This window comes from Pinus tabuliformis, chromosome 5_1 (assembly GCF_031772625.1).
Source record: "Pinus tabuliformis cultivar Carrire ecotype Pingquan chromosome 5_1, CPIR1, whole genome shotgun sequence".
Classification (NCBI taxonomy): Eukaryota; Viridiplantae; Streptophyta; class Pinopsida; order Pinales; family Pinaceae; genus Pinus; species Pinus tabuliformis.
Genome location: NC_142305.1, coordinates 511,653,570 through 511,668,467, shown reverse-complemented (window position 1 = coordinate 511,668,467; position 14,898 = coordinate 511,653,570). Strand labels below are relative to the sequence as shown.

Genomic DNA, 14,898 nt, shown 5'->3' with positions numbered 1-14,898 from the left:
TCACTAAAGTCCAAATTTGACAAAATTTCATTACTTACTAATCTCATCATTCTTTCTTTGGATATATGACCTAGTCGTTTATGCCACAAGAAAGCAGAATTTTCATTCAACCTGCTACGTTTACATCCAACATTATTTACTACATTCAACAAGGAATTCGCATAAGTGTCATTCAGTTTCAATTTATATAAACCATCAATTAGAATACCAGAACCAACATTATCAGTATTCTTATATAAATCAAAACAACCAGATCCAATCATACATCTAAAACCAGAAATATCCAATTTACTTGCGGAAATAAGGTTTCTAGATAATGAAGGTACATAAAGGGTACTGTATAAGTCTAATACATATCCACTTTCTAGAATTAGACGATAAGTCCCAATGCCTTCAATTGAAGATTTCATTCCGTTTCCCATAAAAAGAAAACGATCTTCATTTGGATTTATGGTTCGGATCGTAAGAAATCCCTGCATATTGTTGGAAACATGAGTTGTAGCACCAGTATCAAGCCACCATGTATTAATAGGAACTTCAACTAAATTTGATTCAAAACATACGAAAGATAAATCACCTTGAAATCAAAAATGAAATAACTATAAGCTCATAACTAACGCGATTCAGATATAGACATAATAGTATAATATAGCACTCTTTTGGGTAGATACTATCTTATACTTAACATAATTAAATACCAAAACATAAGTAGGTAATAAATATATTCAATTAAATAGAACTGACATCTTTGGATGATCAATATTTATTTAATCAAAATATCTATCAAACCTCATCATGTCAACTAGTTGTAGAACAAGACTTTCCTTTGGGTAAGTTCTCAGGTTCTATCATTAGTGACGCCAGTTCTTAATTGGTATTATGATAACTGGCAATTTCTATCAATAATCATTATGTCACTTATGCACTAAATGATTATTCTGATTTTGACCACTTTGGTGATTAACAAAATCATAAATCTCATGTGCATAAATAATTTATAACACATACCTTATGCAAAACAACATTCTGATTTTGACCACTTTGGTGATTAACAAAATCATAAATCTCATTAATGTTCCAAAAATGACTACAAAAGCAAGCCAGATGTGCATCCAGTAACATAAGGCACAACTTATTGAAAGATGGCATAGGAGCATCTAAAGGAAATATCTTGCGAGTGAAACTATGTCCCCTTCACCCTTCGATGGGATACTCTGTTTCATTCAATCCTTCACAAAATGCCTTTCTGATCTGTAAACCACTTTATAAAAATATTTATCAAACGCCAGTTTTCAGGCGATACAAGACCAAACAGCTTGATTATTAGTTGTAAGTGAAAATGAAATAAGTCCGTATATGCAGTCATGTTACCTTCTGACCGCTCTTACACACAGCGATGCATACGGGAGTATTTTATGAGAATGGGTTTCACTGTTAATACAAACTAATAGATCATCTGGAGCTTATGAAGCTCGGGGCTCAAACACATACTTACTAGGCACCCACGTTCACACCGTGGCTTAGGAGGTTCCACAATAACCCTTACACTGAACAAAACAAAACAGTGCAACCCTAGGGTATAACCTCGGACCAATGCACAAACCAAACATGTAATACTGAGCTAAAATCTCGACTACCAGACCAGAATATAATAAATGTGATCTTAAAGCGGATTTATTCATTCATCCAAGAATCGATCCTTAGCTTTTAGGTCAAGAACGAGTCGTTGAGATTTATTGGATCTCAGTCAGAGGTGCGAGTGACACATTATAGACTTGAATCATTAGAATGAACGAGCCAATACAGTCACCATAGAGTAATTACGTAAGCACTGTGATCCAATCATAGCAGCGAGTTACAGGCTATAAGACCCTAGCCCATTATTGTAATGCGATCATGCAATGCGATCATGTAATTTTGTTGATGGGATTTTTGTCTCAATCACATGAGTAAAGCACAGTAATATTACAGTAATATTTCGGTTTGCACGCTTCTGCCGAAAGTAAAATTAAAGAAAAACACAGAGCTCCAGAATCCCCTTCGGCATCGACATGCACAGCTTCAAAATCCTGACTCATCATATTTACCATAATATTCACCACCTCTATCAGACCTTATGATTTTCACCTTTTTATCTAATTGCCTCTCAACTTCCTTTACAAATGTCTCAAGGACATTCACAGATTGAGATTTTTCATGAAGCAAATAGACATAACCATAACGGGAAAAATCGTCAATGAAAGTGATGAAATACTTTTCTCCATTAAAGGCTGGAGTGTCCATAGGTCCGCAAATATCAGTGTGTATTATTTCAAGAAACTGGCTGCTTCTAGTGGCTCCTTTCTTATTATGTTTGGTTTGTTTACCTTTAATACAATCCACACATAATTCTAGATCACTAAAGTCCAAATTTGACAAAATTTCATTACTTACTAATCTCATCAATACCGAATATTTCACAAACAGAACTTTATATGAGATGACATACCTTGATCAACAGCGGAAGATGTAATGGATGCCATCTACTTTGATCTGACTCCTGACTGTTCCTCTTCTTCAGAATTCGGTTTCTCTCCTCTTGCCCTCACTTTCTTTATGTGCTTCTTGATGGAGAAGAATGCAACTCTTGTGTGGGAGAGAGAGGACCCAATCCTTTATATATTTAACTTTAAGTCTGGTACGTCCATCATATACCAATTCAACGCTTTAATGCTTTAATCCTTTAATGCTTTAATGCTTTAATGCTTTTAATTATAGAATGACTTAATTAGTTGGGTCACATTAAGATTTAGAAACTTCCATCAGAGCCAATCAATAACTGAATATTTCCTATGATTGCCCTTGATTTTTAACGTTAAAGCAGTTTCTAATCTTAATGTGACCCGATCTAATCTTAAAGCATTTAGATTTTATTCTAAAGCAGTTTCTAATCTAAAGCATTAGATCTTAAGCGTTGAATTGGTATATGATGGACGTACCAGATTAGAGTTAAATAATATATAAAGGATTGGGTCCTCTCTCTCCCACACACAAGAGTTGCATTCTTCTCCATCAAGAAGCACATAAAGAAAGTGAGGGCAAGAGGAGAGAAACCGAATTCTAAAGAAGAGGAACAGTCAGGAGTCAGATCAAAGTAGATGGCAGCCATTACATCTTCCGCTGTTGATCAAGGTATGTCATCTCATATAAAGTTCTGTTTGTGAAATATTCGGTATTGATGATCTTTGGGCTGTAAGTTAAGACTTTTACATTTGGTATCAGAGCCAATCAATAACTGAATATTTCCTATGATTGCAATTGATCTGTTTTGTGCTTTACTCATGTGATTGAGCCTTCGGGAAATTGTGGGGTTTCATGAATGGTATCAATGTTGTTCTGTATGTACCAGAGCACGCCAAACCCTAAACGGCTTTTTGATTGTTCCCAACAATGGGTTTCCTTCGTTTGATTTTAACACTATGAATTTTCATGTTTGAGGAAAGGATTTCTCATCAACTGGTTGCTTCCTCATTTCTGTTTTCCAAATGGCTTTGAGAATTCACGCCTTCTTGTGTCCACCCGGTATTCTCCCATTCATAGTAACGGCTAAAGTCGATTCCAAAGAGTCTTGCCTGGTAACAGCAGCGTATCGCTAATGTATGTTTCGACATTCACCCATCAAGGAAATGACTTGAATTTTTATAGTTATCTTCTGCATACGAGTGCGTGTATGACCATTCGATGAGGATAGTCCTTGTAGTATTTGTTTATGAGCTCCCATCCGAGTTCAATAAGGATTAGCTTGAGAACAGCCGTTGCGCCAGTCATTTGTTCGCTACAGAGGTCGCCATACATCGTGCTCTGTTGAATAGATCAGTGCGCGTGTTACTGTCTCTTATCATGTCACTAAGGTGGTCATTGCCTTGAGCTTCTCCATTGTAATTCGTTTGATAGCTCGGAGCACGCTCAATTTAATTCGACAATCATCGCCTCGAAGGAAAACTCATCCTTGGAACTGTATCATTGTTCGGATGTCACATAACCATAACGTCGGAGCCTTTAGCTTCCATACATTGCACAAATTCTTGCTTGGACTGGAACTCTGAATTATGCTCCGCGGTGATCCTTGGGTTTCGATGCTCTTTGTATTTTCGAGATGCCATATAATGATGGATCCAGGTCACCTAGAAAATTGCCGCATCATTGTGTGTTCGCTGTGTATGTTGGAATGAATATGCGGTGAATATAAGTTATTGAATCCTGGTAGATAGTCAAATTTGTGCACTGTAAGAAGACTAACAAAGCAATCATTTTTGTACAGAGTTGAGTAGAACTCCTGTAGGAAAGTTACAGTTTCGATTGAATTTGAAATTTGGGCATAAAAGTAATTGCTCTATGACTGATTGTTTTGCATAAGGTATGTGCTATAAATTATTTATGCACATGAGATTTATGATCACCAAAGTGGTCAAAATTAGAATGTTGTTTCGCATCAAGTATGTGTTATAAATCATTTATGCACATGAGATTTATGATTTTGTTAATCACCAAAGTGGTCAAAATCAGAATAATCATTTAGTGCATAATTGACATAATGATTATTGATAGAAATTGCCAGTTATAAAAAAATACCAATTAAAGCTGGCGTCACTAATGATAGAACCTGAGAACTTACCCAAAGGAAAGTCTTGTTCTATAACTAGTTGACATGATGAGGTTTAATAGATATTTTGATTAAATAAATATTGATCATCCAAAGATGTCAGTTCTATTTGATTGAATATATTTATTACCTGCTTATGTTTTGGTATTTAATTATGTTAAGTATAAGATAGTATCTACCCAAAGGAGTGCTATATTATACTATTATGTCTACATCTGAATCGCGTTAGTTATGAGCTTATAGTGATTTCATTTTTAATTTGTAGGAGTTACCATGAATACACATGCTTCATCTGTTACATTGTTCACTGGTGTTAATTTTTCTGAATGGAAAGAACAAGTCAATTTCCATTTAGGTATTCAGGATCTTGACTTGGCACTCCTTGTGGATAAGCCTGCTGCTCTTACAAGAGATAGTACTGAGGCAGAAAAATCACACCATAAAGCATGGGAACGCAGTAACATATTGAGCCTTATGTTTATTAAGATGACTGTTGCTAACAACATCAAGTCAACAATTCCACAAACAGAAAGTGCTAAGGAATATATGCAGTCTGTGGAAGAGCGTTTTCGTTCAGCTGATAAGTCACTCGCTGGTAATCTTATGGCAGAACTTACGACCATGAAGTTTGATGGGTCGCGAACTATGCAAGAGCACATTATAGAGATGACTAATATTGTAGCAAGGTTAAACTCCCTGGGACTTACAGTAGAGGATTCTTTTCTTGTCCAGTTCATTCTGAACTCGCTACCTTCTGAATATGGACCTTTTCAGATTAACTATAACACTATAAAGGATAAGTGGAATGTTAATGAATTGGCCAGTAGTCTTGTTCAGGAAGAAGGACGTTTGAAAAATCAAGTGAATCACTCAGTAAGTTTTGTGAGTAATAAAGCTAGTAAAGAAAAGAAAGGAAAATCAAGTCATTTCAAGAAGAAAAAGGCACCTGCTAAGAATGGGCAGGATGAGGAAAAGAAGGAACTAAAGAGTGTTCAATGTCGTATCTGTAAAAAGAGACTTATCGTCTAATTCTAGAAAGTGGATATGTATTAAACTTATACAGTACCCTTTATGTACCTTCATTATCTAGAAACCTTATTTCTGCAAGTAAATTGGATATTTCTGGTTTTAGATGTATGATTGGATCTGGTTGTTTCGATTTATATAAGAATGCTGATAATGTTGGTTCTGGTATTCTAATTGATGGTTTATATAAATTGAAACTGAATGACACTTATGCGAATTCCTTGTTGAATGTAGTAAATAATGTTGGATGAAAACGTAGCATGTTGAATGAAAATTCTGCTTTCTTGTGGCATAAACGACTAGGTCATATATCCAAAGAAAGAATGATGAGATTAGTAAGTAATGAAATTTTGTCAAATTTGGACTTTAGTGATCTAGAATTATGTGTGGATTGTATTAAAGGTAGACAAACCAAACATAATAAGAAAGGAGCCACTAGAAGCAGCCAGCTTCTTGAACTAATACACACTGATATTTGCGGACCTATGGACACTCCAGCCTTTAATGGAGAAAAGTATTTCATCACTTTTATTGACGATTTTTCCCGTTATGGTTATGTCTATTTGCTTCATAAAAACTGGTAATGCAAGATTCATTGAGAATGGTGAAGTCAGTGGGAGTACTAGAAGAGAAATAGTAGAAATAAAGGAAACAAGGGTAAATGTTACATTACCTAGAATAGTTCCTCCATCTACTATTACTCCAAATGTTGTTCCAGCTGTTGTATAACAGCATGATGATAATGAACAACATATAAATGAAGAAGTACTTCCTGAAGGAAATGACTTACATAATGCTGATATGCATGAACCACAACAAGTAGCATTAAAAAGACCTCAAAGAAATCGTAGGTCAGCTATTTCTAATGATTATGTGGTTTATATGCAAGAATCAGATTATGATATTGGAATCAATAAGGATCCAGTTTCGTTTTCACATGCTGTAGAAAGTAAAGAGTCAAAGGAATGGATTAATGCCATGAAAGAAGAACTGAAATCCATGCAACAGAATGAAGTTTGGGATCTCGTTGAGTTACCACATGGCTGTAAAAGAGTCGGATGCAAATGGGTTTTTAAAACCAAACACGACTCTAGTGGTAATATCAAACGGTATAAAGCTAGACTTGTCGCTAAGGGTTACACTCAGAAAGATGGTGTTGATTACAAGGAGACATTTTCTCCTGTTTCGAAAAAGGACTCACTAAGAATAATAATGACATTAGTAGCTCATTATGATTTGGAGTTGCATCAAATGGATGTGAAAACAACTTTTCTGAATGGAGATCTTGATGAGGATGTTTATATGGATCAACCTGAGGGTTTTTCTGTAGAAAGTAAAGAACAATTGGTGTGTAAACTTAAGAAGTCAATGTATGGGCTTAAACAAGCATCCCGACAGTGGTATATTAAGTTCAATACCATTATTACATCTTTTGGTTTTAAGGAAAATACGGTTGATCACTGTATATACCGAAAGATCAGTGGGAGCAAGTTTATTTATCTGGTCCTTTATGTTGATGACGTCTTGCTTGCTGCAAATAATTTAAGTTTATTGTATGAGACTAAGGAATTTCTCTCAACGAAAGATTACATGCTCATCCAATGAATCGGAAGTGATTGGATATAGCGATTCAGATTTTGCTGGATGCATTGATACTAGAAAATCGACTTTTGGTTACCTGTTTATGTTTGCTCAAGGTGCCATATCATGGAAAAGTGCGAAACAGACTATCGTTGCTTCATCCACTATGGAGGCAGAATTTGTGGCATATTTTGAAGCCACAATTCATGCATTATGGTTGCGGAACTTTATTTCAGGACTTGCGGTTGTCGACACCATTAGCAAGCCGCTGAAAATTTATTGTGATAACTCTGCAACAGTATTTTTCTCAAAGAACGACAAGTACTCTAAAGGTGCCAAACATATGGAACTGAAGTATCTTGTTGTGAAAGATGAGGTTCAGAAACAAAGAATGTCAATCATGCACATCAGGACAGAACTTATGATTACAGACCCTTTGACGAAAGGGTTACAACCAAGACAATTTAAGGAACATGTTCAAAGAATGGGTCTTGGTTGTATTAATGATAATTGATGTGTGACATTCTGAGCTCTTTTATGTGTTTCTGATATACAATCATGTGTTTCTTGTTTTAATGTAGTAATACGTATTTTATGTAATTTTAAACAAGAAAGAGTCTTATAAAGATATTATGTTTAATCATTATGATATAAGACATTATGTGGACCATTATGCTGTTTTATATAAATTATGAGTATGAATTGATGGATTGCTGGTATTGTAGTATATGGAAGGGAATGCATTGAATTAATAGTGCACAACCGCCATAACTCTCAGCAATTTATCATAGTATGATGTTCAACACTTAATATTATGAATAGTCGGGTCAAGTGGGAGAATGTTAGAAACTGCTATTAGAAACAGCAAAAGGCTCATTGCTTTTTAACGTTAAAGCAGTTTCTAATCTTAATGTGACCCGATCTAATCTTAAAGCATTTAGATTTTATCCTAAAGCAGTTTCTAATCTAAAGCATTAGATCTTAAGCGTTGAATTGGTATATGATGGACGTACCAGATTAGAGTTAAATAATATATAAAGGATTGGGTCCTCTCTCTCCCACACACAAGAGTTGCATTCTTCTTCATCAAGAAGCACATAAAGAAAGTGAGGGCAAGAGGAGAGAAACCGAATTCTGAAGAAGAGGAACAGTCAGGAGTCAGATCAAAGTAGATGGCAGCGATTACATCTTCCGCTGTTGATCAAGGTATGTCATCTCATATAAAGTTCTGTTTGTGAAATATTCGGTATTGATGATCTTTGGGCTGTAAGTTAAGACTTTTACATGGATTACATGAGCTCCATAAAGCGACAGAGACATGGAAATGTAGCAAAGGTTTTAACAAAATATAGACAATTCCCAGTCATTCTTTGGCAACTTCTGTTGTTAAGATTTAATGAATTACAATGATGGCCAAAAAGTGAAAGAGTAGCGTGTTAGTTTCATTTATAAATTTCCAAACTTGAATTTTGAAGTTGAATATAATATAGCTTTGCATGAAATCACAGAATAATTAATAACAACCTGGTAAAAAATTTGATTGATAAATTATTGATGAATTAATATTTTGATGTTTTTTTGGCAGTGTTTTAAAATTCAATCTTTTACATATTTCTTTGCAAAATAAAATTTGATTAGCAAATTTTGAATAAAAATAAAATTATTTTATTATATTTTTTAATATATATTAAACTTTAATATATTATATTATTGCCCTTTCTAACTTGAAGTTTCCTTTTGGAAAAAGCTTCTAGAAATGACAGATACTTATGCCCGATACCCGAAATACTGAGTACCGGAAAGTTGTGCAACATAGAAAATACGGAGTACTGGAAAGTTGTGCAACATAGAAAAATGACCATAGTAATCTTCTCTTCATTCCCTGCACCGCTGATATTTTCCACATTTTGATTACAATCAAAGCTTATGTTGTCTCAGGTCTTCTGCACGAAAAACACTACTTTCTACCTTGCACTGCAGTGCAGCAAGAAAGCTATTACAACCACATGTTTGTCGATATGTGCTGGAAGACTCAAATGGCATAGGAATCGACTTTGGAAGACTTGTTCTCTCAAGAATGTAAGGCTCTTCACAAAATCTTGTATTTCCCTTCATAAGGTTCATGTTTTGCATGACTTCTGTCATCAGTGGTTGGGCAATGACGGAGTCCTCAATCATGGACCATTGCTCTCCCACGAAAGACTGGAAACATGTTTCTTGATCAAATCGGATCCTCAATCATGGACCATTGCTCTCCCACGAAAGACTGGAAACAGGTTTCTTTATCAAATCGGATCCTTCAAATTTCCCATGGAAAAACATTGTGTGGCCAATTCAAAACTTGAGATCCTTCAAGAGCGCTTAACAAATTTGACTGGATGCTATACTCTTGAAAAGGAGTAATTGATTCTCTAGGGTTAGTATTTGCGGATGCTACTGACCTAAAAGTCATAGTACATTTAAGGCGAAATTTGTAAGAGATAATTCCTCCTGAGCGTTGTTTTCTATCAATTCCTTACCAACTTCCATTAATAAAAGTGCGGTCCATTTCTATTTTGGCTTTCAGATTAGTAGGATTATCGCACATGTTAATGGAGGCTACTTTGATGGTATTGAATTTGAAATTTGAATATTTCCCAAAATGTTAAAAAACATGTAAATAGGTTTGATGACATGTTCAAAGTATCGGTTAGAATTGTTTTGTTGAGATGTTAAATATTTCTTTTTTTTTAAATAGTGGGAAAGTTAATCATAATTTAGTGGTCAAATTCACAGTGGAGAGATCATCACTCGTTTGTATTAAGGGAACCCAAGCTTATTCAAGGAAAATCATAGCCCTGAAATTACTGGCTAGTAGTCTGTAAAAGAGCAGAAAAAAGACTTTCACTCTTGCGAAATACGTCTATCTTTCAAACCCTTAAACCTCTTTCCTGCCTCCCAAAAAAACAAACTTTTAACCCAGCAAAAACAATTTTAAATCAAACCCTAAAATCAACTTTAAACATTGTTCCTAAATCAAACCCTAAAATCAACTTTAAACATTGTTCCTGTATAAATAGATTTTATTGATAAAATCTCAATGTAAAACTTACTCGTTGCAGTTTAAAAACACAACGATTAAGGAAAACACGACCATTAATACAAATAGAGGATATCAATGATCGATGAATTAATTAACTTATAACACTCACGCATTTTCAATCCTTTGTACAGGAAACACAATCATTAATAAAATATCCGGAGTAACTAAAATTATTTCAATGTGCAAATCTTTAAGCTGTTCTTTTTGGTTATGAGTTTGCTTCTGCTGTGGGTTTGTCTTTAGATGTTGAACTTTTTATTAGGATTTTAATTCCATCCACCTGGTGAAGGTTTGGGGTTTTTCTGTTCATTTGATTTAACAGGGAAAGCGTGATGGCATCTTCGCTTTACTTCGTTTATCACTGCAATATCTTTGCAATTCTGTAGAAGATTTATGATCTTTGAAAATCCCAGGAACTTTTCATCCAGGATCTTTCCGGTAGCCTTCTCGAAGTCCACACGAATGGGTGAAATATTGTATCCTTCTTCTGCTCGTTTCTTGTCGTTTACAGTTAGGGTCAGCCATGCTCTGAAATCCTCCAACGAAGCCACTTTCTTCTTCTCTGTAGACGACGATGCTGAAGATATAGGGTTCCTGCGCTTCTCTGTTCTGGTAAAATGGCCATGGAAACGAGGCTCTGGTTGCACTGGTCTTCTGGCCGTTTCATCTGATGGAAAATTGCATGTACCATCCCATCCATTGCTGAGACAGGGAGGGAAATTGCATGTACTATCCCATTCATCACTGAGGGAGGGTTTCATGCTGAATGAATTATTCTGGCTGTAATTGGAACTGGATGCATTATTCAAATTTTCCATCTCTTTACTGTGAAAAGAGGTTGAAGAAGTAGGACAGGCAGTATTATATAAAGCATCATATACAGTAATCCCACCATGAAAGTGTGAATGTTGAACTTCATTCTGTAATGACATGAGAAATAATAACCATCCAAGACAATTATTAACCCCACCCAAAATGCCCGGAGAAATTTCACTCATAGACTGGCAGACCAAGAAAACATTATACGATCTCTGCCGGAGCTTCTGAAACACATAACATAAATCCGCATTCCCAACGATGAAGATAATATTTGCAGGTGGCGGATTATCCATTGCCCACAGAAGTACATCCGCAATCATCATTTTCTCCATTTCTTTTCTCTTGCCTGTTACTGATAACCCAAAAGAGGTAAATGAACAAATTATGCAACAGCAGAAAGAAAAGTGGAGCTTAATTCGAACATGCTCTAATTCAAGCCAGACAATGCCATTTCCCAAACAGGTACCGACTATTCAAGGGAAAGTAATAGCAGAAAAAAGATTTACAGACGAATTAAACCCTAACTAGAAAAAATCAATAAATTGACAAGAATTTAATGAAAAAAAAAGCGTAAGAAAATCTGGCGCAATGAATGTGCTGACCAGGAGGAAGCTGGTGTAGTCCGATTCCAGAGTTGACAAGTCCCTGATGAAGCTCTGTCTGAGTCTCTGAGAAGAAATCATAGGCAGAGAAGGGAAGGTTATCGATGGTTCCTCCTACAGCATTCACCATGGAAGTATTGATGTTAAAATTGCGGAGTAAAGCAGAGGCCATGGAAGTCACAATGTAAGGGTCGACATAAGAAGGCAAGGGGCAGCTCTCCATATCCCACCACAATGATGTCGTTGTTCCTCTTGCTACCGCCATTCTCTCCAGGTTTTTCTTCGCACCCTGCCCTGTTATTGTTTGTTAGGTTAACTAGCAATAACAGGACATCGAGGAGAACTGAATACCACTCTCTGAACTCAAGCTGGTCACTACATAATGAAGGCGAAGGCAATGGCTCTCCAATAGTCAGTGATTTCAACGCGAGGTATCTCACTCAAGATTTTGCCGGTCTGATTCAATTTATATGGGTTAAAATTTCGGACCAATGTGGCTCATTCTGGGACGAAAAGTTCATTTCGCATGAAGATATCTGAACTTTTGTGCACCGGAAGAATTCCATACCTTAAAACACTGAGATTCCAAAGTTCTTTCTTTTGTGCCATGGAAGCCATCTAATTGGGATGCAGTGATTCTAAACTTCTCCAGAATTCGTAGGAATCTTTTACGACTTGTTTTGACCCCTTCTATCTCCTATCCGTACGAAGGGGAAGAATTGCAAAAGAGATTTTCTCCTGATGATAGACTTAGGGGACAGTTGAGGCAACAAGGGAATTTTAGTAAATACTCTCTCCTTTTGGGCGTTCTTAGCTTATTCGAGTAAAAGGTCAGGTATTTGTGTAGCCAATGGAAGGTATAAAACCATGGTTTTTAAAGGCGTAAGGGTAAAGGGTAAATCTGTACTTGTTATAGGTTTTTTTCGGACCAATGTGGCTCATTCTGGGACGAAGAATTCTATACTTTAAAACACTGAGATGCTAAAGCTTTTTGTGCCATGGAAGCCATCTAATTGGGATGCAATGATTCTAAACTTGTCCAGAATGCGTAGGAACATCTTCATCCATCCTTTGCACCACTTTTACGAGGTGTTTTGACCTCCTTCTATCTCCTCTGCGTACGGAGGGGAAGAATTACAAAAGAGATTTGATTTTATCTTCTAAGAAAATCATTTTCTCCTAAGGATAGACTTAGGAGACAGTGAGAGGCAACAAGGGAGTTTTAGTATAATGGGCCACATAAATATTCTCTCTTTTTGGGTGTTCCTAGCTTATTGGAGTAAAGGGTCAGGTATTTGTGTAGCAAATGGAAGGTATAAAACCATGGTTTTCGAAAGCGTAAGAGTAAATATATAAAATTATTATAATATATATGATTTAGTGGATAGTTTGCATTTGCTATCGGTTTTTTATCTCACCAACAAACTTTGTTGAGTTTCTTCTGTGTTATTTATTCAACCTCGGATGTTAGGAGAGATGGGTCTGATCCGCAAACCTATTAGGTCCTGGAGAGATGGGTCTGATCCTCAAACCTATTAGGTCCTGGAGAGATGGGTCTGATCCTCAAACCTATTAGCTCTTGGATCTTCTCCGATAAGGCCAGATGTTGATTTACTTCATGCATTGTATCTTTTATAGGAGACCGTTTGGTTCTCCCACTTTGTATATACATCAGTGTACTCAACAGTCCTTTTGATCTATTTTGTGGTCATTAGTTGGACATAAATATAATTATCTTATCTTATCTTATAATATGTATGCATAGGAAAAATTAATTAAATTATTGTATAAAATGTGTTATATATATATATATATATATATATATATATATATATATATATATATATATATATATAATTTAGGTTAATAATTGGAGTTAATTGTGGTAGTTGGGAGAAACGTTGTTTTTATGTAATCAAATTCAAATCCTGTATGTGACATATTGAAGTTAAGTATTTCTTGTATTGACTTCTTATTGGCTAATGTCAACCAATCTTAAATTATATATAATTTTTTAATTTTATTAATGGACTAAGATTAATTATTAAAATATAACTATGTATTTGAATGGATAGTAAATTGATTCATGCTTTTAATAGTTCCTTTATCATATAAGTGATTTTGAATGGATCATAAATTTACCTTTAACAATTTTTTTTACCACATTACAATTCTAAATTAAGTAAAATTTTAAACATTTTTATTCTTTATTAAAGTCAATGTGATTTCTTAAATCAATTGAAAAAGATTAATTCAACAGAAAGTTGATATTATATATTAATATTATATTTAGTATTAATATATTATAATTTTAAAATTATTAAATTTAATAACTTTGGATTAATGCAAATATTAAATTTGTTATATTGTAATATATATTAATATATCATGATATATATTAACTCTAAATATATATGGAGGGAAGAACAAAGACATAGAGTGATAGAGGTGGAGAGATAGGGGGTTACAAGAGAGAGGAGGAGATACAATGAAGGAGACGGAAGAGGAGGAATGAAGAGAGAGAAGAGGGTAGTGAGAGAGTGAGAGAAGGGTAAGAGAGAGGGGGGAGACACAAAGATGGAGGGGGGAGAGATATTGACAAGGTTGGAGGGCAGATGGAGAGATGGAGAGAGAGAGAGGGAGAGAGAGAGAGAGAGAGAGATGGGGGGAAAGAGGGAGGTAGGAGAGAAAGGGTGAGAAGGGAAGGACCAGAGAGAGGACTTGAGAGAGAGGAGGAGAGAAGGAGAGATAGAGAGATAGAGTTGGAAGGGGAGACAGGGAGTGAAGAAGAAAGACATAGATAAAGAAAAGTGGAGAGGGAGTGACAAGGGAGAGATGAAGAGAGAGTGTGTATGTGTTGGGGTGAGATAGAGAGACAAAGAAGGAGAGATAGAAGGAAGGGGGAGAGAAGGAGAGAGGAGAGAGGGAGGGAGATAGTGACAGAGTTGGAGGGTAAAGAGATAGAGTGAAGTGAGAGAGAAAGGGACAGAGAGGAAGGAAGAGAGAGAGGACATGACAGAGAGGAGAGATAGAGGGAGAGGGAGGTAGGTAAGAAGAAAGACATAAAGAGAGAAAAGTGGGGGGGGGAGGGAGGGAGAGAGAGAGAGAGAGAGGAGAGAAGGAGGGAAGAAAAATAGAAAGGGGAG

At 35.7% G+C, this 14,898-nt stretch overlaps 1 protein-coding gene across 2 annotated transcripts; it reads right to left on the bottom strand.

Moving 5' to 3' along the window:
- Positions 1 to 10,474: 10,474 nt before the first annotated feature.
- LOC149165748 (uncharacterized) lies at positions 10,475 to 12,473 on the bottom strand. Of its 2 annotated transcripts, none has more exons than XM_089431196.1 (2): positions 11,753 to 12,473; positions 10,475 to 11,502 (listed from the first exon to the last, which is right to left on the bottom strand). In XM_089431196.1, the coding sequence occupies exons 1-2, from the start codon at positions 12,015 to 12,017 to the stop codon at positions 10,598 to 10,600; spliced, it is 1,170 nt and encodes a 389-aa protein (XP_089287322.1). In that variant the 5' UTR covers positions 12,018 to 12,473; the 3' UTR covers positions 10,475 to 10,597. The 2 variants fall into 2 exon arrangements, with proteins under 2 accessions (XP_089287322.1, XP_089287323.1); XM_089431197.1 differs by having other exon boundaries at positions 10,475 to 11,496; positions 11,753 to 12,472.
- Positions 12,474 to 14,898: the final 2,425 nt, after the last annotated feature.